This window comes from Rhynchophorus ferrugineus, unplaced genomic scaffold (genome assembly GCF_030347505.1).
Source record: "Rhynchophorus ferrugineus isolate W39M unplaced genomic scaffold, kcgeb_rfMv2 rfM9, whole genome shotgun sequence".
NCBI classification, from domain to species: Eukaryota; Metazoa; Arthropoda; class Insecta; order Coleoptera; family Curculionidae; genus Rhynchophorus; species Rhynchophorus ferrugineus.
In genome coordinates, this window is record NW_027472588.1 from 20,333,560 (window position 1) to 20,360,912 (window position 27,353).

General features: G+C 32.2%; 1 protein-coding gene across 1 annotated transcript; it reads left to right on the forward strand.

Moving 5' to 3' along the window:
- The first annotated feature begins 257 nt into the window (after positions 1-257).
- On the forward strand, positions 258-25,698 carry LOC143202323 (endonuclease/exonuclease/phosphatase family domain-containing protein 1). The gene is made up of 5 exons (XM_076413778.1): positions 258-1,082; positions 19,178-19,578; positions 21,934-22,115; positions 24,747-24,977; positions 25,217-25,698. The coding sequence occupies exons 1-5, from the start codon at positions 561-563 to the stop codon at positions 25,492-25,494; spliced, it is 1,614 nt and encodes a 537-aa protein (XP_076269893.1). The 5' UTR covers positions 258-560; the 3' UTR covers positions 25,495-25,698.
- Positions 25,699-27,353: the final 1,655 nt, after the last annotated feature.

Below are 27,353 nucleotides of genomic sequence, written 5' to 3' on the forward strand. Positions count from 1 at the left end.
CTTTTTTGTTAATATTAATTTTATAAAATCAAATATTAAAAATGAAGAAAGTATGTAAAATTTGATTTGATAAAATTATATAATTTATTTATCACCTATCGCTAAAATGTCTTTTATATTAAATATATGAGAAATTTTCGTTGTGGTTAGGCAACCGCTAATATAGCTAAGTATAAAATTGCCTATATCTTTTGGAAAAACACATATGAAGCTGTCATAACTAAAACAAGAAAATTAGAAAAATTAAAAGTACCTGCAACATGTATAACAGTCGTGTCAAGGATTGTGTGGCCCAGACACAAATCCTGATAACCTCCAAGGTTAGGTAGGAATTTATCCAAATGAAATAGAAATTTCGTCGGAATAATTACGCCTCACTAATGACGTTAAATTGTAAATCATTAACTGTTATCAATGTAGATTAAAGTTCAATATCAGTTTATTACTGTTGATTATGGAATATGTTGAATTAAAGTGGTGGAAAATGTAAAAGTTCAAAAACGTGTGTGATTCCTTTATCCAAGTGTTTTAGAATAATATTAAAGTGCATATTTTTAAAAATGGGTCAAAATACTAGTCTGCCAAAAGGACGACGAAAATCATTAAGATCTTTTGTCAGAAGGTCCAATTCAAAAAGGAATTTAAGTCATACTTTTAATGTGACAAATATAAATGATTCTTTTGAACTTCTGAACATTAATATTGCTAGTGAAGAGGATCTCATGACTCTACCAGAAATTAACAGAGAGACTGCACGAAATATTGTTGACCACAGAAAGGCTATTGGAAGATTTCGACGAATAGAGGATTTAGCATTAGTAAAAGGTGTTGGTGCACGCAAACTAGAACTTATACGCCCAGAAATATGTGTTTCAACAAGAAGAAACTTGAGTAGATCTTCTTCGAGGGCACCAAGTTATGACAGTTTAAAAAGCACAGATTCAAAAGTGACCATAAAATCTAATAAGCTTATAAATATAAATAAAGCAAGTGTTTTTGATTTGCAAGGAATACCAGGAATTTCACAACAAATTGCTGCTGCAATCCTTATACATAGAAATAAGAAAGGGTCTTTCAACAAGGTAAGCTATATTATAAATGTAGAATCTTTGTTTTGTTTCTTTTATTTGATTTTTTACATGATTGTATATTTTATCAAGATCAATAATTTTGCCTTTCACTACAATTTCAGATAAATCATTAACATTAATAATATTGGGGTATAGTTATGTCATTCTCATATTTATAAAACTAGATTTTTCTAGTATCAAATTAATTATAACTGATTTTTGGAAATTAAATTTAACATCTTTATTTTATTATCAATGCAGATTATATAATTTTTTATAGGCATTAAATCATATAATTATTACTAGTAGTTAAGGTATATTTTCATATGTTTTTTTTTGTTATTGTTTGTCTTATTTGTAAAGACACTAGTGCAATAATTGTTAATAGGGACAATGAAACTAAATTTTAATATTACAGTTTATTTAATTATTCACAAATAGATTAAACATAAGTTGCGCAGTAATATTTTAACTACTATAACATCATATTTTGTTCCTAATTTAGCATGAAAAGCAAATTATACAAAAATATATTATTTAGTTTATAATAAAGTTTGTTTGTATAATAATTCAGACATTGTTTAGTAATTTCGAATGTTTATAAATAGACATTTTATAAAATCGTAAATTGTATGTTGTTTTATTTGATAAATGTAAGGTGTCATTTATTGATACTAAGAATTTGTAATAACCTTAAAATAACCGAATATCCCTGAATATATTAATGAAATATTTTATAAAAGATAAAAATGTTTTTGTAAAATATATTGCTGTATTATATATTGAAAATATTTCAATTTTATGATGTTATGAGTTATTATTTTTCTTTTATACTTTTTTTCTATATATATATATATATATATATATATATATATATATATATATATATATATATCGACAAGGTATAAATTGAAAAAAACTGCTCCTTAAATTATTTCTAGGCTGCCTTATATATTAAATAGATAGTTGTTTAAAATAAAATTAGAATTGTTTATAATTGATTGGTATTCTAAATAACATTAACTGTGTATTTTAAATCTAATTAATAATCATACCACACAAAACGGATATCTACTATTTTATCGATAACAGTTACTTTCATTTAGAGTGATGTGACTGAATATTTATGTTGTAATTATACTTCAAAATCCTGAAGACCGTAATTCAATTTTAACTGTAAATAACTTGATTTTGTCATAAAACTGAAATAACTTTAACAACTATTTACAATAACGTCATTTTAGATTACTACTTGTTAAACATTGTTGAGTCATTGATCAGATACATACAGATACAGATATTATTCCATATTACTGAAACCTAAACAAAATTGTTAATATAAAGCTGTAAAAAATACATAGAATAATGATTATTAGTATCAATTCATATTCCAAGGAAAAGGAAATACTCACGCACAATGGTTTATTTATTCATAAATATCGATTTATGTTGAAATTAAAACACCTGTATAATCCTCAATTTCCCTGAATAATAATATCCCCATCTTCTTATATTAATAAAACTACAATGTATTTTATTACTTCTATAATAATTTCCATATCAGGGTAAAACTCATTTTCCTTTTATTATTGGGAAGTGTCATAAATATGTCATATAATATCTATATATACTTTTTATCTAAACGATAACTATTTTTAAACGCTTGATATCATTTTGGAAAAAGGGATACCATACATTCATGTATAAAACTGAAATAAAATTCATATATTAAGTATATTCAAGTTTCATATTATTTGTTCTTTATTGTACTTATGTTGTACAGAAGTGAATAAGAGAATAAAATGTGATATGATAATTATTTTCAAACCATTCCGTTAGAAGTCTCAACTGATGCTATATATTTAATCCAATGTATTTTTAGCTTAATTTGAGATGGCGTTTTAAATTATTTATCATAAAACCAGATAAGATAATTATTAATGCAAATACTAGGTTCATGAAGATGTATTTTCTTACCTTTTAAATACAAAACATCAGATAATTAGACTCCCGTAGGGTAGTAATCAGGCTGGGTATGACAGATGCATGTCTTCTAGGATGGTCTCTAAATGAATAGGCTTGTCCAGTCCAGATAAACCCTAACTTAAACTGAGAAACTGACCAAAATCATAAAAGATTGGACAATATTTTTCGGACTGAATTTGTTTATTTTTATATAAAATAAATATGCAGAAAATTATGTAACAACAAGCCATGCGTCTAATATATTATTTGTAGAAATGTACAAGGGATTGACAAAATAATATGAAAACCTGGCATATATACAATATATATTTATTTGCCTTTTGCCTTTAAAACAGCTGCTATTTTTCGCGAAATAGATTTAAAATTCAATTATATAGAGATGTGGCTCTTGTACTGGTCAGATAAAATGTGTAATGATATGAAATCAAGACTGAATTGCCTTAATTGTGTTTGGACGCACTATATTGGAATATGCCATTGTTTGGCAACAATATGCCAGTCATAGTAAGACCTTCATCATTGAGGATGTCCAGATATTCATTAGCAATAGTCCGGCCGATGATGTGAATAAGAGAACCAGCTGAATGCAGCCTGTGGTCATAATGGAACCTCAACCATGCTTGACTGTAGGAAGCATGCATTTCGGATCGTTTGCTTCTTTTGGGGTCTCTCTACGTAAACCTTCGAGTCATAAAGTGTTCAGGTTTTTAGTTCCGCCCACTATACCTCTGATGATGTTTTACTATGTTTTGTATATGTTGACGTTATTGTGGGTACTGTCACTCGTGAAACGTTAAACAATTCAGCTGTTTTCATCAGAAGCGCTCCCGCTAATCGAACACCAACGATCATCTCATCAACGTTCTCTTTTGAAGTCTGATAGAATGACACTTTTCAAGACTGTAGGGAAGTGAACAACATATAGTATATGAAAGGCTAGTTAAGCGCATGCGTACTTAAATAAAATGGATAATATATTAATTAGAAGAGAGTAAGAAGTAAATTTATCGATATTGTTTCTCTTTAAAAAAACAATTCATTATATTGCGATTACAGTTATAGTTATATTTAAGCACAATTAGTGGAATTGAAACATGAAACTTTGTTTAGTTTCAAACCAAAATAAAAACAAACTTATCGTATCAATAGATATTTGTTATCTTGCTCAAATTAACTAATAGGCATTTCTTTACTAAATGATGTATATAAAGGTTTTTAATTGAGGTATTGATAGCCTTAATGAAAATGAAACAAAGAAAACAAAGTTCAAATATCGTATTTTTCAATATTAAGAAGTAACAGTATCGATATATTCAATTATGCATATTCACATAATATTCATGTATTTCCTTTGTATTTAGTTTTTTCACAATATGCTCTAAATTTTCCTTGTATATATGGCTTATTCTCTTATAACTTTATTTTTAATCTTCTAGTATCTATATACTTTTCATACTCCAAACATGTGTAACATTGTCTGCAACATTATACCTTATATATATTTATCAAATGTACACGGAGCTATAATGTTAATATTGATATATGCAAATTTAACATATTCTACCTACCAAATAGTATTAGACAACGAATTACATTTTAACAGGTCAATTGAAAAGTCCCCGGTCTGACACATAGATTTTTTTAGTTAGCCCTAACCCTCAAATTTGACAGCTGTTGGATCATTAGTTTGTGAATCATATTTTGTATTTTGAGTGACGCAACTTTTGTTATTCTAAATAAATGTATAAAAAAGAATTTCGCGTGTTGATAAAGTATTGCTTTTTGAATGGAAAATCCATGAATTGGGCTTCGAATTGCTTCCTCATCCATCGTATCCTCCAGATCTGGCCCCAGCAACTATTTCCTGTTCTCAGATCTCAAAAGAATGCTTTCTGGGAAGAAATTTTCGTCGAATGAAGAGGTGATCGCCGAAACTGAGGCCTATTTTGAAGCAAAGGGCAAATCGTACTACAAAAATGGCATCGAAAAGTTGGAGGGTCACTATAATCAGTGTATCACCCTTGAAGAGAATTATGTTGAATAAAAAAACTAATTTTGCCAAAAAAATGTGTTTTACTCTGGTAGGCCGGGGACTTTTCAATTGGCCTGTTGTGTATCGTAATCTGAGACATACAAAACCAGACTTTTCATGCGTAGATTATGGTAATACGCACGCATAGAATGAACCAATCATATTCTACGTCTTGTTCAATTCGCTGTAGCCTCATTTCACTAATCACTTGGTTTAGCCATCACAGAACAAAGCATATAATACACTAGAGCATAACCTACAAGATTTGGCATATAAAGTATGCAATATCTACACGTCAAATTATTTACACGAAAGCAGTGTTGCCATGCAACAAGATGTGCTATAGTCTATTCAAAGTTTTTTTAGTAATGCGTCATGGATATTTGTGACGTCGAAAAATTGCAATGTTTCCGCATTAACTCTGAGTTTTAGTTCAGTTTGGCTTTGACATACAAGAAAATTCTAATCTAAATAAAATAAACTACAGTTAAGAACAGGTATAATAGTTTGTAGGTTAGATTTGTTTTGTTTACATTTAACTCTTTTCCACACCATCCATGTGGTAGAGTTTCTAGGCACGTTTTTTTTATGTAGTGGTATCCCTCTGGAGGCCTAATCCACCTAATTAACAATTGTATATCTGAGAAGCGTATTTTGCTTTCATTCGAGAGCATAGTCAGTCACTTTTTTATGTTTAGTTCTTGTTTCCTTCGATGGTGTGTTTACTTGTCAATTCATCTTGGTATCATTGTATATTTTATTTCTTCTGCTACTATCTGTGTACACCATTCTTCATAAAATTAATCACTGAATTATGTCTAATGCATTTACCATATCTACATCCACAACCTAATGCTCATGTTTAATTTTGAACAATTACAATCATATCTGTGCACATAAATCTTTAACGTCCTACAATACCATTTTCTACAGTTATATTCAATTAATTATGTTCATACCTTTAGTTGTTTCCACTCTCATCACTCTGTCTCAGGAATTTCCAGCATTGCACAGCATTATCACATATCCTGAAAGTTTCCTTCAGTCACTCTCACTTTCCGACTCAATCGACTTCAATCACTAAACTGTTAAATTCTAATCTGTCTAAAACATGTTCATGATTCCACTATATATATCAATTACTTCCTCTGTATGTCTTATCGAGTTCATCCAAACCGAAGGTGTTATGGTTGACAATGCTTGCTTCCACATATCCAAACAGTTTTTGATGGAATATCCTTCTCGACCAGCAATATATCTGCTATTAATTATTAATAAATATAATTACCAACAAAACCTAATCGAATGCTATTGTTACTTTTACCTTTTTCCATCAATTTTTGTTGTCTTTACACTTTTTTGTTACGTATTCATGTTTCATCAAAATACACAAATTCAAATAGTTTGTCTTTCATTCAAATAATCTTCCTTGGTCTTATTTTATGTCTTTAATAATTGAATTCTTTTTAAGGAAATGTCTGGAAGTTATATTAAACCTCTCCGAGGGTTATATTTACACCCTGTAAACCCTATGCCCTGTAAGAGTCTATGAAAGGATGTCTTACCTCACTCAAAAAGCTGCATGTCTCTAATTATGTTATGTATACTTTCCAGACAGACAATTTTCTCTAAAATAATGTTATTAAATTATGTTTATATTGATAAAATAGTTTGTGTACTGTTCTTATACATTTTATATATTCAGTCTCGAATAGAGCCAATATCAAGATGGTCAAGATTCATCACCCACTTTGTATGTAGACTTTTGTATTTGTATGTTTCTTGGGTGAATATAACATATTATTCTTCATTTTGTAACCGATGTTATTCACAGTACACACACTATTTAGCGCGGCAGCAACCCGCTAAAAAACATTTTCAATAAAATTATATGGACTTATATTATTTAATATCACCTCTCTAACGGAATTTACCGGCAAATGAGGGCCTCCATTATCTCGTTCCTTTTCGAAATAACATATTAAAGCCGCAATCAATTTGTGACCCTGAACATCTATTGTTTTCGGCATTTTCAAACAAAGTAATATGATATATTACGGAGCGACTTCAAATTTATCAAAATAATCAAAGGGCTAAAATGTTTGCCGGCTTATAACCTGTAGTAATTATAACTAATATTTTGAATAATTGAGCTTACATCTGACAACCGGACGGCGACCAGCTGTCAGAAGTATCTAACATTCTTGAAAGCAATAGTGATAAGAGAATTAACTGTAGTTTTTAGATATACTATAATGTTAAAATAAATTATATTTGATAACATTATTGTTCAATTATTTTATTTTTTTGTATGTTAAAGCCAAATTGTTAAAACTCAGAGTTGATGCGGCAACATTACAATGTTTCGACGTCACAAATATCCATGACGCATTACTAAAAAAACTTTGAATTGACTATATATTGCATAGTGTTTATATTATTTTATTTATTCCTACATAAATTAAATGGTGAATGCAGTAAACCTCATATCCGACGCGTTAAATGTTTTGACCAGTATTGGTGTTTAGTAAGGTGGTCCGATAAGTACTTAGTCCACAAAAGAAAAACGAAAATTATCGAAAAGTAGCGATTTACTTTTTAACGTAATCTCCTTTGAATTTAATACACCGGGTCAAATATGGAGAATACGTGGGACAGCAATACGTAATAGTCCAAAACTTGGTCGTGTCAAGTGCGTTCTCATGGTGGAACAGGTTCGCCATTCTCTTCACCAAATGATTCAAATGTCAAATCGACCCAATAATTCGGCATAGTACTGTCCTGTGACCGTTTGGCCCTTCTAGGTAGGTAGGTGGTATAAAACGCCTTTCCAGCAGATAGAGTCTTCGGTTCACGTTCGTCAGGTGAAGTCCACCGTTTCGACTGTTCCTTGGTCTCTGGTGTCTACTAGTGGATCCATGTTTCGTCGACGGTCGCGAAAAGATGCAGAAACTCCTTCGAATTGCGCTTAAACAGCGTCAAACGCAGCACCCATCGCTCCAGCCGCCTTTTCATACCCAAAATTTCATGCGGGATATGACCCACACAATCTTTTGAGATGCCTACTGTCTTAGCTATTTCGCACATCTTCAATCGGCGGCCTGCCAATACGAGATCGTGGATTTTTGTCATATCATCCTCCGTGGTAGCCGTTTTCAGGACACCTGGGCGTAGATCATCAAAAACCGAAGTGCGACCACATTGAAACTTATTAAACCAATTTTTGACGATCACCCTCGAATGGGAAGAGTCGCCGTACACAGTGTCCAAGCGCTCTTTAATTTTTCTGCTCGATTTCCCTTCCAAAAAGAAGAATCGAATAACCGACCGGTATTGCTCTTTTTCCATTTTTTTTTAAATCTACGCCCACGCCCGCTTCCACACGCAGTCAAAACAAAACTGCGAGTGCAATTCGGGTGAATTTTCGCATTTAGCCGTCTAATGGTGAGTACAGACCTGAGCATTCGACTCGAGCTGATTCGCCGCATTCATAAAAAACACATGCGTGTGCAGAGAATTAAGCTACATGTTCTCTTTTTTTCATCAATGCGCCGAATCCATTCGAAACGAATATTGAGATCTGGACCCACCATACGAGAGTATACTTACACGATAGTACATTTCGTTTACGATGGTGGCGTCCTCGGGTGACGAGGCTAAGTATTTATCGGACTGCCCTCGTAGACTTAATAATGAATAATTTGGTCGAATGACCATATAAACCTGTACCCATTATATTACATACAGATGTCTTCTTATTTTATTGACAGAATAAATTATAGAACATCTAACAGAACAAATGTGGTTAAAAGAAGCTATCTTCAGGTTTTCACTTTTTATGGCATTCGGGCTTGCAGGTTAAACTAAAGAAACTTCTCCCTCATCCGGATTATGAGTTACTAAAATCGTATCTCACTAATAACCATTTTATTGTAAATCAAGGCGATGAACATACCGAAGGTAGTGTACTGGGTCCAGTACTGTATCTTCTGTATACAGCTGATCTGCCCACCACAAAAATAACTACTGTGGCAACATATGCAGACGATACAGCAATCTTAGCATCCCATGAAGATCCGGTCACAGCATCAATAAACCTACAAACCCACTTGGAGCAAATACAATTATGGTTGAAGACATGGCGCATTAAAGCCAATGAAACAAAATCCACGCATATAACGTTTACCCTGCGTAGAAGAACATGTCCACCAGTGAATATCAATCATCGTCAACTCCCACAAGCAGAGCATGTTAAATATCTTGGTATGCACTTAGATCGACGCCTAGCTCCGTACTATATTTCAAATAAAGCGATACAACGCAATATTCCTCTAGAACCTATAACGAGTGTAATTCAACGTATTTGTTGGAAGTACTTCGAAAGAGTGTCAGTGCATCCCAATGTACTCGCTAATCAGCTAAATATGCGACGTGATAGTGAAGTGCGTAGACTAAAACGTTTAACACCACCTGATCTGATTACTGGACATATGTAGACTTTAGAATAAGACTAATTGATTAAGATAATTTTACACAGAAGATTGCTTAATGAAGTGATTTTCTACATGCCATGTATATATAATATAGACATAAGAAATACTTATTGCCAATAGGGCAAATTGTGGACTCACGAAGAGTAAAAAAACAAGGTTTTCACTTTTAAATCCAACAGTCCATGGAAGTAACTTCAGTAACGTGAACAGCAAAATTGACGGAATAAAAGTACTTATGCCGGATTGGTAATCAAAAGTTCGAATTCCATCCTAGCATGGACATAATTTGATGTTATGATATTCTTTATTGATTTTAATTGTCTCGAGTATTATCTCGGGTTTGAAAGGTAACAATCCGTAGAGGGTCTATTTATCAGAGTAGCGTCGTTCGATTTCTCAATCAAAAGTTATTGCGCTTTGAAAATGTTTGTCATATTTTGCCACACCCATTTTAGTAGCTCGGAAAAAATTAAAAGAAAATTACTGAGAAATTTTTTTGCATCCATATAGCCCCAACCTTGCCTGTCTTACTTGAAAGTTATGAAAATCACTTGATTCAGTTTTTCACCCAGAAATCACAGTTGTTATACAATGGTGAAATTATGGTTCTACCATAGTGAAAGGTGACAAATTGTCCATTGATTAGAACGATCCATATATCACTTTAAAAAAAACTAAAATTTCTTTCTTTTCTTCTTTCCAGGCAGAAAGAAATGTAAAACAAGTTTCATATACAGAGAATAGACAAAATCACGTAAACACCATGCAATATAGTACATCTTTTTGCATTGTTGGCATCAATGCTTCCGAGTAAATAATGTGTTGCTCTTTATTCTGCGACGGTTAAAACAAGCGATCGATGAAATGTCTGATATCTTGAACTTCGTAAAAGGGCAAATCATTGGTGTTCGGTTAGTGCGAGAATCTGTGGCCAAAACATCTAAATTTGTGGTTTGACATTCCACGAACGGCAGTATCCTCAATCCCCGACACTTATATAAAAACGTGATGAAACGTCATCGATGAAGAGGAAAAATGGATGAACCCCCAAAGTTAACTATCATCGTTTACAATGTTTCCTACAAACAGCCCGGACAACCTTATGTAAAACCCCAAAAGAAACCTACGATCTGGACTATCTGCTTCTACAATCAAGCATGGGGCAGGATCCGTTATGATTTGGTTTTCAGTTAGTCCTCTCATCCATATCACTGGCCAAATTACTGGGAATGAATATCTTGACATCCTCAATGATGAAGAGTAGCATATTACTGCTAGATACTGCTATATTTCAAGTTGATAATGGAAAATCAGAATGTCATCAGGCATCTTCCCTGGCTAGCATAATCGCCAAATATTAGCATAATTGAACCGTTATAGATAGTCATAGAGTAGAAAGCAAGGAGTTGATTTCCATTTCTGAACAACATCATTGAAGTAATTGGCGGATGTTACAAGCATACAAGGCAAACGGTGATTCAACACCATTAAGAAATAAATATTGTATATATGTAAGGTGTATTATTAAAAAAGGGATATTATTTTCTCTACTACCTGTATATAATTGGTAATTAATTGTAATAATTGATTGCTCTATTCTTTTAAGGAAATTTATTAAGTAAAGCAGATTTGATATACGGTGTACGATTAAATTAGGGATTAAAAAGAGAATGGGGAACTAAAAAAATGGGATAAAATACGTTAACTACTTATACTGGCCTTAGTTAGTAATAAGTGAGATCGATTCTAATCGACAATGATGAATGTATGAAATGAAGAATGATAAAACATAAATATATATTTAAACCGTTTGCTAATAGAATATATTATGTTTTATATGTTAAGAGATGGAGTAAAGTATGCTATGATCTATCGTACAATTTCAAACTGTAACAAGATACAAATTGCGTAGGGTTTTATTTTTTCTATTTAATTCAATTCAAAGTGTTGCTAATAGTTAACAACTATTGTTGAAGGCAAATCTCCATCTCCAACCCCATCGATAAAACAAGTTGACTGCATTTGAATTTGAAATAAGGCCGTTATACGAACGAAAACGCGACGTAATGATTTTATTTATTACTACGTATCGATTTATATTTAACTAATATGTGAAAGTGGTGATTTTGATGTCAATAACAGGGAACAAGGCTTGGAGGAAGTTAGGGGACTATGAATTGCAGGACTTATTGGTCGAAAGCCTGGCTCAAACACTCAAAGAATTGTAATACAGCTTAGCAGCTGATAAATCAACTGTTTGCAGACGTTTACATGCTATGGGAACTATCCAATAGGACGAACAATAGCTAGCACACAAATTGTAATTTCGAACCGTTTCAACATCACAGTTTCATTTCTTGTCAAGCGAAAAATAAATGGCATATTATGACTAACTATGAGAAGTGGATCTACTACGACAATTGCAAGTGCAAAAACTCATGGGTTGGTCCAGGAAAGTCGTCCACATCGACATTACAGCGGAATATTTATGGCCATAAAATATTGATATACATATGATATACAACTGTTACTGAAAATGTCTACCGATGACAGTTAAACAAATTGAACGACATATGATATGTCTATATGTCATATTGTCTAAAGAAGGGGCAACTATAGCGATCACCAGACGCTTGACCTCTTGATCTTGATCCTCTCGCTTGACATTACTAGGCCACTAGGTGAATAATATATTGTCACAGATGAAATAAGCAGTTCTGCCGCATCCAGTGTTCTCACACGTAGACGTAGCACCTTCTGGTTACCGCTTATTGAGATCGACGCAACATGATTTGGCTGACACACGATTTCCTAATGCTGAAGAGGTGCGAAGAAACTAACACGTATTTTCGACGCTATATTGCCATGTTATAAAAGTTGGAAAACCCACTTAGGAAATTAGAAATATTCCTCACTTTCAGTTCATGGTATTATTGATTCCTATTAACACTTTCGTCGTATGATTCAACAAGAAATCCCATATATAAATAAGCAAATTTTTGGACAGCGTTTGACTTTGTTGCCTTGTGATGAAAATTAACTCACTGTCTTTATACCATACATTTATATTAAGTAACATACTAAAAATCTTAATTACTAATAATTTTTTAAATGCTAATTGGGACGCTTACTACTGATGCTTATTTGGACTGATCCTATGCCATAAAACAAGCGACATTCTTATATAAAGCTACGACCAATAAACATAAATTATATAAGGTTTTTGTCAGATGCGTCACGTACCTAATTTAGTTCTAATTTATTGACAAAACACCAGTTGATAAATATTCTATATTGCTTTGGCTAAAATTTTTATAACCAGGTGCGTTTTTTCTCGAAATCGTGCCAAACTCACGAAAACAAACTTATAAAAACCTTATAATAGATATCACACTGTCCACGTATCTTTTAATAAAATACGATTTCAGATTTGTCACTGATTTATTTAGTTAGCTGCCAAGTTTTTACTAAATTAACCAAAATACACAATCTGCTCTAAATCAACAATCTGTTTTTTTATGATGTCACTCTGAAATTACCAATTACTCTGCTTAATTTTATGATTGTTGTAATACTTAAAATGTTTTAAAAAAGTTGTTATTACATGAGATGTTTAGAATAAAATGAAAACATTTTTAGACACATTAAAGTTTCCTTTACTCATATTAGACTTATAAATTAATTTTAAGTTTTTTTAAAATTTGAATCTATTGTGAACAATTGGTACAATGTATTTTATTGAAACTTTTGTTCATTGATAGCCTGTGCTTGCTTTTTCTCATCTTTCAGACAATTTACGGGTGCCATCTGGAAAGAACGATGAATCTTTTGACACTTTCCACAAATGAACGCATTTTTTAGTAAAGAGCTGCTTAGACAGGTCACAACTCATGTGTCTCATGTCACATAATAATGTTGGGTGTTTATTAAAATGTATTTATTAGGTTCTTACTAGTCGTTGCCGACTAACCTACACTTTGTTTTACAATAACTTAAATCGAGGTATATATCTGGGAGGACCCATCCCTATGTTCGTAATAATGTAATATTGTTTATGTGTCAACACTGCTGTTTCTTTTAAATCCACCTACACATGCAAGATAAAAAAAGTTCTGGTGTTACTCAAATTTTGTATTCATGTACTTCAATATTGACACGAAGGGAGTCTGTCCTCATATCTTGTTCCAATTCTCTTGATTTCCTAAGTGGCATGCGGTATCTGAAGGTCTTGGTGTAAGTAATCGGCCCTGTAGTATCTCGATGAACCTACCATACTTCTCAGGACTTTGTTCTGGAAGACATGTAGTTATATTTGTTTTGATTTGTTTTCCCATATAGGTTTCAATAATTTCTTGTATAATAACAACTTATTATATACTGATGATTGTGATTTTTTTCCATTTATCAATACATTTTCCTCTATTTTAACCCAATTTTTTCCTGTTATTTTTATGTGTTCCTTCCAGCGAAATTTTGCATAAAGATTCATTACGATATACTTGTTGCTATATGGATTATATAAATTATTTATTGTTATTGGCGCTTGTGGGGTCTGATTATACGCAAACTGCACATGCACAGATCCAAGTTTGGGTCCAATTATTTTTATTGTCACTTGCGTATTACAATGTTCATATGGCTTCTTCACTGTTGTCTCTAACGGCAATAATTACAGTGTACACCTAACTTATTATAGAGTAGGCTTCTTCTTGTTTTACTTTAAAGATTTTGGCTCTAATGTAAGATTTCAATAGCTCAATACCTTTTTACCTTTATACCTTTCTATACCTTTTTGAATTAGATGTGTTATTCTATCATCGAATGTTTGTTAACAAACCCAAACTGATATGTAGGTATTCGGTTTTTTCTCTCTATATTGTTGGATTTGCCAATAAAATGTATCCACCAGCTGGATATAAAGTACAGTGCTAGATATCTGAAGCATGTTTGCAGATAGTGGAAGAAGAAATTTAAATAGTTTCCATACTGCTCTGATTTAGTAACCTTCTTTTACATTTTGAGGCAAAACATTGGATATCTTCGTGGATGTATTTTACTTCAAAATCATCTTGCATTTCTTCGTTGATTGCGTAGCGTTAAGCTTCAGTAATTAATCGAGGAACTGTATTATTATTATAACTCCCTATTTAATCTATTATCGAAATGGATACCGAAGAATTTCACTGTTTCTGCTTGAGAAATGGAGAACCCTTCAAATGATATTGAATTTTAGTCATTTGATGCAAAATTGACATGGAAACATTTCGAACTATTAAACTGTATTTTCAGTCTCTAGTCCATTTGTGGATCTTGTTGGCTTCCACTTGTACGTTTCTGTAGCTAAAACAGAATGTCTATGAAATGTGTTATTTCGGACTAATAAACATGTATCCATCGTAGATTATATATTCTTCGATATCAACCGACATTAACTAAATAATGTACAAATAATTCAGCCCTTCCGTTATTGCATCTAATCCATTGATGCCGTACTTTAATTCTCTAACATATTTTTGAAGCAATTGTGTTTCTATTCATTAATCTTTTGATTCGTCTGACTGCTGATTCTATTAAACATTCCTTTCTCTGTAGAGTTTATGTCTCTATGCCGTACTTTTCTAGCTTTTATTCTTCCTAATTACAATAGATTTCTTTTAAATCGTACGATTAAAGAAGATTAGTCAATGTATTTATATACACGTTACAAAGAGACGACTATTGTTAATTTATAGGTCATCTTAAACGTCTACTTGTTGTCTTAAAGTATATATGTTCCTTAAAACTTTAATTATTTTTTATTATTTTGAATTAAAGTTTAGCAGTTTAAGCACATGGGATCAGTAATACAGGTGAAGAAAGTGGCCTCCACGGCTGAAGTAATAACCGGAATCGGCGTATGGAAGTGGAGAAATATAACAAAGACTAAAATCCGACTCTTCAGGATGCCAATTCTTTTGTATGACCCCAAGGCTTGGGCACTGTTAAGGTCTGACATATGCAATATAGTACATCTTGTTGCGTGTTGGCAACACTGCTTCCGTGTAAGTAATGTGGCGCATATGTATCGTTCAGTTTGTATGTCAGTCTTGCAACGATCATAAAACTTGAACATTTAATGATTGGAAGTATGTTACATGATCATTTACATTGTTTCCTACCAGCGACCTGGTTTATGGAGGGCCCCAAAATAAACCTACGATCCTACGATAAGTTATATTTCCTGGTCAGCACAATCGCCCTATCTTAACATAATTGATACAATTGCCCGTTGATTTGATACAATAACATTCCATTGAAAACTACGAAACTACGTATACAGCTGAAAAAGATTCGGAGATGCGAATTACAATGATTTGAGATATGTCGAATGAAAGTTGGACGAATTTCTCCCCTACTTTTCTGATGAAGTCCACCTTTGGTATAGAAGAAAAAATGACAAGAGAATAGTTGTGTCGCCGGAATGATGATCGGTGTAGGAATATCGCCCTACAACACAAACATTTGTTGAGAAAGTAGAAGCATTGAGTGTCGGCTATGTGTTAATTATGATAATTTTGGCTAATTTTTATACAGATACCAGCTGGAGAAAGTAGAAGCATTGAGTGACGGCTATGTGTTGATTATAATAATTTTGGCTAATTTTTGTACCTTTTGTAACTTTGTACCGCTAAACAGTCGATGAATGTCGTATTACCTTTTTGCTAAACTTAACTTAAGAAGTTGATAATTATTCTAGATTGCTTTGACTAAAATTTTTATAACCAGGTGCGTTCTTTCTCGAAATCGTGCCAAACTCATGAAAACAAACTTATAAAAATCTTATAATAGATATCACACATATATCAGATTTGTCACTGATTTATTTAGTTAGCTGCCAAGTTTTTACTAAATTAACCAAAATACACAATCTGCTCTAAATCAACAATCGGTGTTTTTTTATGATGTCACTCTGAAATTACCAATTACTCTGCTTAATTTTATGATTATTGTAATACTTAAAATGGTTTTAAAAAGTTGTTATTACATGAGATGTTTAGCATAAAATGAAAATATTTTTAGACACATTAAAATTGGAGAAAGTAGAAGCATTGAGTGTCGGCTATGTGTTGACTATGATAATTTTAGCTAATTTTTGTACAGATACCAGCTGACCCGGCGAACTTTGTACCGCTAAACGGTCGATGAACGTCGTATTATCTTTTTGCTAAACTTAACTTAATAATTTGTTAACGTAATAAGATGAATACAAAAAAAAAACATTAAGTTCAATAACTTATTAGGATAACGGAAATAAATATCAATAAAAATACAGTATTTAATAGCATATAGTAAAATCTGTCTTTCAATTATTTTTCAATTTCAATTATTATAGCGTATTAGCTTTATTGAAGCTTTATTTTTAGCTATATGGATTAATTCTCTTCAGTGAAGCACCTTGTGATATACGACATTTTTTGATTAGTAGTAGAAATATATATTCAGTGCAATTTCCAAGAAATTGGCAAAAGAGCTGTTACGGAAAATACATTCCGATTCGAATATTTTCTATGTATTTCAATATATTTCTACAGTCCCTCCAATGAAACAGCCAATTTACATCTTAGATGACGTCAAATGTACTGCCAAATATATATTGAAAAAATGTAAAGTTCATTGTTAAATGCATTTAACTCCAACCGGTTTTTTCCTTCTCATTTTACCTTAGTTAAGAAGGGACAGAATGCTCTCTAATTCGTCGGAACCTGTAATAGAATAAGTCATAAAATTCGATTTGTCGTGGTACTGGTTGACCACACTGTCAAATGTCTACAAAATTCTTGAAATCATTAGTAATAACAACCAAAGGTTGCAAACCGGTAAACGTTTTAAACCAAAATGCGAAGTTGTAATGCAGCAACATCACAAGGTTAATTAAGGTTAAATATTATAAGTAAATAATAAGTAGATAACTATAAATAATAAAAAATAATTTGTCCAAAATATAGTTAAAAATACAATATTTAATAATTTACTTATTAACTTCCTTTTCTTTTTTATATATCTATATAGGTACTTAATTGCAGTGTCCATATTACAGTAGTGCAAAGTAGCTAAGTACAATTTTTCATTGAATTTTTTTCATCCACCACAATAAACAACACAACAACACAATTTTTTTTTATTACATTGCCTTTCTTCAGTATGTACACAATTAATATTTTTAAAAACAACCAACAATCTATTGGTGTAATACCTTAATGAGTTTTCGTTAAATTAGGTTTTGCATACTATTTTGGCAATAAATAAAAAATCTAGAAATAATTTCACACACACAAACGAATTAAAATAAGTTCTTGCAATATTACAACATATAGAGTTAGTTCTTAGTCTTTGGTGTTATACTGTCCACTTATTATCAGCATAAAGTTTGAGGCACCGTTGCGTGTGTTTTAAAAGCATCAGCGACGCAACATGTGTTATTATTTTCAGTTTTCAAACCTCTCAATTTACTTCCTTTATAAGGTTAAATATACACATATTATGTACTTCAATTGAATTATCGATGCAAATTTTAATGAAAGACTTACTATTAAAATTATAATTAAGAATTGCTTCTTAGTTAAGCAATAATCTTCCTGATTTAGGTCCATAATCATCTGATCGGTTTGACATGTAAAGAATAAACTTTCCTATTCGGAAGCTTGCCATTATTAATTAAGCAATTAATATAGGATACGTAATATGGGGATGCCGAAAAATATCTATTTTTCGTGGATTGTTTTTCTCCGAAATACAGATATTTTCGGACGATAGTTATCGATATTTTTTTCAGGAAAATATTGGCCGTTATAACAGAGATATCAAAAATTAAATCATGGATATTGCACCTAGAATTTTTAAAGGAGAATATCGAACTTTTGTTTTGAGATTTGAGATACTTTTTAAGGTAAATCGATATATTTCTCCGCGGCCTACAGACTGAAGTTTATTATTGTTTACTTTTAAAAACCGTTTCTGCTCTAAAGCGGAATCCGTTGGAAACGTAATTTTATTTGGACCTTTACATCCTGGAAAACAACACTCTTATTATATTTTTGCATTTAAGCAAATAATATTTACCTTAAATATTGCAAACATAACGCCATAACAACAAATTTCTTTAAAAAAATGTCTTAAAATTTCTGAAATTTTTTAAAATTATACACAAAAATAGAAAAAGAAAACAAATATAACCTAAGATATCTGCCTGTAATCTGTCTGTAGAAAAAATCTGCTATCTTTTTACCTCCGATCCTCTAGTGGCTTAGGAGCTTAGTGAGAACATGTGAAGTTATTCTGCTATTAGGGACGAATCCAACAATTCAGAAATATTAAAATCGGTCCAGTCAGTCTTGAGTTATAAATGGCGTTATCTAACTCGACTTTGTTTTATGTATTCAGATTAATTAATAAAATCAGATTCAATTCAGATTAATTAATAAAAATACAAAAACAGGTTAATCCGTTTTCTAAAGAATATATATATTTTCAACAATTGACCATTGATAAATGTATTATCTGTTTAGTTATAGTAAATATATACCAGTTATATCACTAAAAATTTTCTTTTATTTCAGATGGAAGATCTTTTGAAAGTAAAACATATAAATCGAATATTACTAGATAATATATCTAGGTATCTGACATTAAGTGAGGAGAATGGGCTTTCGAACACAACCATCTCCAAATCTAACATAATTACCAATGGCGTAGCAATACAGCCGGTTAATGGTCATGTTTACAAACCGTCATTTAAGACTCAAATACCCAACGGCCTAGCTGCCTCCTCAGTAATCGACATATTCGAGCTGTTGACCACATACTCTGCGAGACCCATAACTAGAGAAACTTTCAAATTTTGTCGCAATGGTGAACCAGCAGTTAGAGTCGCATCGTGGAATTTACACGAGTTTTCGTTGGAAAAAGCATCGAATCTGGGGGTAAAAGAAGTAATATGCAGAACGGTTTTAGAGAATGGGTAAGATAAAATTAGTCTACATACTAAAACTAAATTAATCCGAATAGTGCATGGAATATTAGGAATAGAAATTAATTCTTACAAGCCAAGTTTGTTAATATTAGGTGCTTGCATGTATTTTGATCAGCGGTATCTCTTACTAACTATTAAACAACTTAACCTAATTGTTAAATTCGATGGTTTTGACATTTTTCTACATAAAATAACAGTTTTCCGTTGAGTGTTATTGAAATATTCGATGTATACAGACAATAATCATGGAACGCTCAAAATTGCATTTTCAGCATTCATTATTTTTTTGTTTGATTTGAAGAAATCAGCTGCCGAAGCCCATCAGACGCGTTTAACAATTTATAGTGATACTGCTCCGTCATATTCCAATTGTCAGTTTTAATTGCATGATTTAAAAGTGGTGATTTTAATGTCAATGACAAGACTTATTAAACGAAAAACCTAGTCCAAACACCCCTCTCAAAGAATTTTCAGGCAGCTTAGCAGATTATTACGATTGGTGCAATAGTAAAGATCTAAAATGAGGGAAAATACAATTAGCTTATCGGGCAAGAAAAATATTTTTATGTAACGAGCTATGATGAAAAGAGACCAACGATAATAATAGACTCAAAGTTCTCCTCTGGCATGACAACGCTCGACCACACGATGCATGAATTATGAAGGATAGACTCAATCTGATTATCATTTTTTCAGATAAATGCAGCATAGCTTTGCTGGCACACGGATTCAAAATAAAGAAGTGCGTAAATGGATCTATAACTGCCAAGCCAACATCGTTCTTTGGACATTATCTCGTCATGTTGCCAGAAAGATCGGAAAAAGTTAATATATATTAGGCCTGTAAGTCAATTTTAAGACGGTGTTACTGTGTATTAAATCGCATCGAATACATTTGTAACGGACTTCATATTGAAGCATTAAGTAACAGGCATCACTTTTCAGTATGTGTCATTTCGGAGAGGTGAGAAAAAAATTCAGTGCGTTGAAAAAATCTGAATTTGTACCGACTAAATCGCATTTGCAGGAAGTTCAACTTTTCAATTTCAATAAAAAAGCTGCTGAAACTCATAGAACGCTGTGTAAAGCTTATGGAAACCATACGCCATCGATTTCCATATGTAAATACTGGCTTTGACGTTTTAAACGAGGCGATTTTGACAGCGAAGACAAAGAGCGTTTTGGACGAAAAACTGAAGACAAAAAATTTGAAGGCATTACTCGATGATGATCCGAGTAAACACAAAAATAATATGCAGAATTGTTGGAAGTAATACAAGAAACCATTTCCAATCGCTTGAAGAGCTTGAGAATAACCTTAAACCTTGAACATTTTCTGCCATATAAATTGAAGCTAAGAGGCATTGAAAAGTGATTGGCCATGTGTGAAATGCTGCTTCAAATAATGTTAACAAAAACGCGATAGTATTATTCTTCAGTATGACAACGCTTAACCACATGTTGCAAAAGCAGTGAAAACATACTTAGAAACATTAAAATAGGAAGTTATTCCCCACCCGCTGTATTCTCCAGACCTTGCTCCTTCTAATTACTGCTTGTTGATATATGACTCGTGACCTGCCTAAACCGCGTTTCACTCCTTACGAATATACCAAAAATGGGCCGATTCGTGGATAGCCTCAAAAATGCATCAGAATATATGCAAGCACCAAAAATAATTTAGTGTCTTGTAACATAAGGAAATCCTACGTTATCAATTTCGATAGTTTCCCAACGAATAATGTTTTCATGGTCATTATTAAAGTTTTTTTTATTGGTTTGGTTTGGATTGGCGCTTCTTGTTTTATTTTAAGAAATCAACTTATGCTTTCGTCGAACAGAATCTTATCGTATTTATGTCTTAGTTGCCTAGTTTCATTTCAACGATATAAAACTGTTGATTTTGTTGTCAATGGCGTCATACAGTTAAAGACAACGAATCGCAATCATTATGTTATTTAACAATAACTTAGCTAGGAGTTGATGAATCGATAGCAAAAACGTTTACATGGCTTGATATAGATCCAAATAAAGAAAGTCGCTTGAATTCTTCTTATATCTTGTTCAGTTTGGTACAGAATGGCATAGTTCACACAGGGTTCCCAATTGCCAAAGAATAATAAAACGGGTAATAGAATAGACTAACCTCGTTGCTCTATTGACATGATATCGCTGAAAAAATGGGTAGGAGTCTATTATTTTATTTAATCTAAGGTACCAATCAAGCAAAATGTTATAAGAATTAATGTATGTTCCTAATGTTTCAATGAATATTGCCAATATGATTATTTAAAGATATCACTCTTAATTTGTTAGTCACTAAAATTGAATTGTACGTTACAGGGTGTCATTGGTAGCGGTCCAAGACGTAAAAGATCCAACAGCTTTAAAAATCATATGTGACGAACTCAATAAGCCTACCTTACGACGAGTTGAAGAATGGAAGGACAACAGTCAAAATTGGAATTTCTGTATGCTAGACACTCACAATACTCAATTAGGATTTCTGTATGATTCTGGAGGAGGTACATAATTACAATTTAATGGATCAAGCTTATACATTAATTTTAAAAGATTTACTACTGATGTACTGTGTGTATTAAATCACATCGGGTATATTTGTAACCAGCTTCATATTGAAACCTCACTGACTGTTTGCCTCTTCAGTACGTTTCATTTCAAGTGCGAACAAAAAAAAATTTAGTGCGTTGGAAATTTTTTAATTTGTACCGAGTAAATCGCATTTGCGGGAAGTTTTACTTTTACTTCAGTTTGAAGAAAAAGGCAGTTAAAGGTCCAGGAATGCTGTGTGAAGCTTATGACAACCATATTTCATCGATTTCAACATGTGAATACTAGTTTCGATGTTTTTAAAGTGGTGATTTTGATATCAAAGACAAGGAACATTCAGGACAGCCCAAAAAAAATGAAGGCGAGGATTTGAAGGAATCACTCAATGACCAATGCAAATTATCTCAATGGAGTAACACAAGAAACAATTTCCAATCACTGAGAATGTTCTAAGAGCTTGGATATTTTGTGCCGTATGAACTGTAGTTTAGTTATGTGTGAAATACTGCTTCAACGACAAAATCGGAAAGGTTTTTGCATCGTATTATTACTGGTGATGAAAAGTGAATCCATTACGAAAAAATCATGCGCTAGTATTTTATGAGCTGCTAATACCTAATTAATGCGTCTAAGCCGCGCAAAGCAGAAAGTCACAACAATGTTATTCTTCGACATGATAATGTCCGACCAGATGTTGTTAAACCGCTAAGAAATTTCTTGCAAACAGTAAAATGGGAAGTGCTACCTCACCCACCGTATTCTCCGGACCTTCCTCCTTCTGATTGCCTTTTGTTCCAACATAAGCCGTGACCTGTTTGAGTAGCGCTTCACTTCAAGAAATGGGTCGATTCGTGGGTGCCATTAATAGATACATCTTGTTTTCGAGATGGAATCTGTAAATTGCCTGAAAGATGAGAAAAAGTAGCAGCTATCGATGGACACCACTTTCAAAAAAATACATACCGATCAGAGTACATAGAAATATACCGATGTTTCACCGTAAAGTTTCAAATTTTAAAAAATCGTTTAAAACTAATTTATAGGCGGAATATCATTATTCATTTTTATGCGTATAGGCGAAATTAACTACAATATATTGTATATGTAGGTGTATGATTTAATTTTTACAATTTTTTTCGCCGAGCTTAAATTATATTTGAAATATAAATATTTTCACATTATTTGCCATCTGACTACCATTTGTTTTAATTATGGTAGTAAGGTTTATTGGATAAGCTGTTAAAACTGTTTGTTCAAATTCTTTCACGGCATAGTATCATAAAAAACAATGGACAATATTAAATCATACATATAATGAATAAATGAAACTATAAGAAATGCTATATGGTTATTAAGACTCCAGTAACCAGATTGGTTCTGTATGTCGTTACGAAAGCAGATATATTAGGTGCCTGTATGTTCAACTACACAGTATTCTCGGCTCTGTGATAGCGAACTTTTCAAAATAATCGTGGAAATCACTTATGTTGAATCTGAATCAATCTTGTTCATTTCTTTCAGGATCCAACTCTTCCAGCACCTTTATAATAATGACCACTACTTTATATAAAGTGCTTATATGTACCTTGATTTTAAAAAAGCTTTTATTAAAATACATTTACACAAAAAATATTTTCCATCATTTCTATAGATCTTTTTGGCAACATGGCGAGACCTTCTCGAAAGAACAGTATTGGTTTGGCTTTATTGATTCAATCAAAGATCTATTTTCATACTTCTTCAGCATTTCAAAACCCTATTTCAGCCAAACCTTACTGCATTGGCCTGTATAAATGGTAATCAAAGATTACCATTACCAGAGAGATGTGTGGACAGGCTTCACCGTACAAAATGATGCTATTGGCATCTGCTACTGGCTGTTCTAGACTTTTTACAACAATACATCATTCAATTTGTTCAATTGACGTCAGTAGATATCTGCAGTAACAGTTTCGTTCGATTTTAACAGCTTTTGGCATTACCTAGTTATTACCATAAATATTTCGCTTTGCTGTCAATTTGTTGTCAACCGAACTAGCCCATGATTTTTTGCGTCTGTAGTTATCAATATTATCGATAAGTCGATAGTGAAGCCACGATGATGAAGCGGTTGGAAATGACATTTTCAATCAATTCGTACGGTAGCTATTTTCCCTCCTTTTGAATTTTCCCATCGCAGGCAATCGCCTAGATAAAAATTAATACAGCAATTGCTAAACCGTTTGAAAACATTTAGGAAGTCCAATAGTCCAGTCTTGCACTGCATTGACTTTGAGCCTTTTTGATCCTCCAGGCTGTTCTTTGTCATTGAAACTAAAATCTATGCTTTTATATAATTAAAATCAAAAATGCAATTTTGATCGTTCCCTGATTATCGTCTATAGAAGCTGAATAATTAGACATACTAAAATTGTCGAATCGATCGAATATCGATGTCGAACATTGTATATCTGTGTATAGTATGACTTTGTAAGACTATACTCATAATCTCAAAACGATATAATTATTAAAACTTAGTATGTAGGTAAATAATGCCAATTAAAAGTTAGTTCAATAAATTTCCTAAAGTAATTATATGTTTACAGTAGCTGATATTGAACTGATATCTCTCATGGAAAGTCCGGAAGATACCAAGAGCAGTTGTGAAGCATTAATAGCTCATTTTTTAATTGGCGATTTAAATTTGCAAATAGTGAATATTACCCTTAAAAAGGATATAGATCTACCACTACTTAATCAAAAACTTATTGATTTAACCAATGAAGAGGAACAGGTTATGCTATGTATGGATTTTTCTGATTGTTTAAGTGTTAATGGTGAGTAGAATTCATATGAATTTTGTTTTTTGGTTCGTATTTTAAATGGAAATGTATATTCTTAATAGATAAAATACGTCGTTCAAATTTATTTTTTGTCAAGCACCAAAATTTACATAAATAAGACAAATTCAAAAATTGGTGTACCAATCACAAATATATGAAAAATTTTCTTTAAAAATTTTGAGGGCAATATATATATATATATATATTTATATATAATATATATTTATTTTTAGATAATTTCTTGACTTTGGGAGGCTTGAGACCAGTGTTTCCACTATCAACCAACACCCATTTTCCTAACTTGAAACCAGACGGTAATACCCACATAACCAACATTCTAGTCAACCCATCATTAAATCACAGTACAACTGGTTATAAAAACGTAATCAATAAAGGTATGACCCATCTAGCCATTCCAAACGGTTGGTCCTGGGGTGGACCCATCTCACCTTATTGTCCGATCTGGATAGAGCTTTATATAAATAATAAAATTAACGGTACCGCTTTGTGATATTTACTATTATTGCATTTTATTTTAGTCTTTTGTGACGTCATATTAAATGTGTAAAGGGAATATTTTGGAAATATTGTACAGTAATTCGGATGTGATACGAATAGTAACAGTATTTATATTTATATTTATTTTCAGTGCAAATTGTTAAATGTATTAAATTTATTTATTTTTAGTTTGAAAAATAAACGTTTTTAAAACATAGATTTATCTATCCTTGCTTACATTAAAACCGTAGTATCAGTGAAATCCGGATTTTATTAATAGCAATATTTTGCTTAGTAAGATCATACTGGGCTGGGAAAACAGCATTTTCGGTTTTTTTTCTATCACCGTAGAACCTCTTAAGTTTTGGGAGAAAAACTGAACTATATGATTTTCACAAACCTAATTTAAAGCCAATCAAATGGTAGTCAGACAGAGCAATGCTAGGGCTATATGACGTATTCATGCAAAACTTTTTAACCAATCTCTCACATTTTTTGCGTCACTGAAAATATGTGTAATATAGCGTTGTCGTGATGACAACGAATTTTTTTTATAACATGTTTCAGTGTCATTAGTGGTTGACAATAAAAAATCGAATTAGTGGTTTGGCTATTTCAAGCAGCAATTCCATTGCAATTTTTCCATAGCATCACCTTCCTTGACGTGAATCAAAGCAGGCCTTAACTCATGACTTGCTGGAGTTTGAGCAGAAACTTACAGGTAAAGGTGTCGGTATACCAAAGGTCGTTTGAAATTGCGCAAAGTAATCCAAGTTATGAACAACTAGAATTTGCAAAACAACCTGCCGCCCACCATCGCTTCTAATCACAGCACATTTTTTCACGATGAAACCTTGGCGATATCTTAGAAGATATCTAACACCCAATTTTGCAAAATGACTCACTATTTTTTCTACCCTAACCATACTACCAATACCAGCGCTGATCGCCCAGTGTGTTCTTGAAGTTATTCTACCTCTTAGCGTTATTCGCTATAGGTAAATATAACATAAAATCATAAAAATACGTATATTTTCAACACAACCATATTCTATATCAAAATAGACTAGACTCGAAGGACCAAAAACGTATAAACTGCGTTCTCTTGTCTATATTGAAAAACCTTTCCACTAGTTTATGAATGAAACTGCCATTAGGGCCGTTTTATTTTTATTTGTAACGTCACTGATTCGCGATCTAACTCCACTTAGACTTTGATGTTAATTGAGTAAAGTTTTAAATAGTTTAGTTAAAATATATAAAACCATTTAACCCAGGCGAGACTTATCTACAAAATTAAATTTTTACTGCTAAAGTCTGAAAGCTTCGGTGTGAGGATGTACATTTACTACTACTGAATCAAAGGTGCTAGGCTCGACTTATTGAGAAAATAGACTGCAAATATGTAGGAAATTCCTAATATGTAGGAAAGAAAAAGAAAAACTAATAGATGCCGTTGTAGCCTCGGTTGTAATTCGGGCGGCTGTTCAAAAAGGTATAAAAGAGCAGCAATGTAAATAAAGTTTATCTTTTATTCCAAAGCCAAAAGTGTTATTGTTAATTCCGTCCCGTCCCAAATTAATAATAGTTCATTATATGGACAGGATTATAAATATTTCCACAGTTACTCAAAGTTATTTTAAATAATAAATTGTTTAGTGGAGTTCGAGCAAAACTATCACAGTCCGAACTGTAAGGTCACTAAAGACGGCATGAAGCTTATTACATTACATGAATTATTAGGCTTAAAAAACGCCATGCTTTAAAAAATCCGTTAATTCCTAGCACAAGAATCTCAGTTCAGGTTGTAAGGTCACCAAAAAGGGAGTAAAGTTTCTAATAACTAAAATCTATAGAAATTTGACCAGAAAG

Excerpts from the sequence above, each read along its gene's own strand:
- LOC143202323 (XM_076413778.1), top strand. The coding sequence starts at position 561 with ATGGGTCAAAATACTAGTCTGCCAAAAGGACGACGAAAATCATTAAGA. Across the intron at positions 1,083-19,177 it reads AGAAAGGGTCTTTCAACAAG|ATGGAAGATCTTTTGAAAGT; the intron begins GTAAGCTATATT and ends CTTTTATTTCAG. Across the intron at positions 19,579-21,933 it reads AGAACGGTTTTAGAGAATGG|GGTGTCATTGGTAGCGGTCC; the intron begins GTAAGATAAAAT and ends TGTACGTTACAG.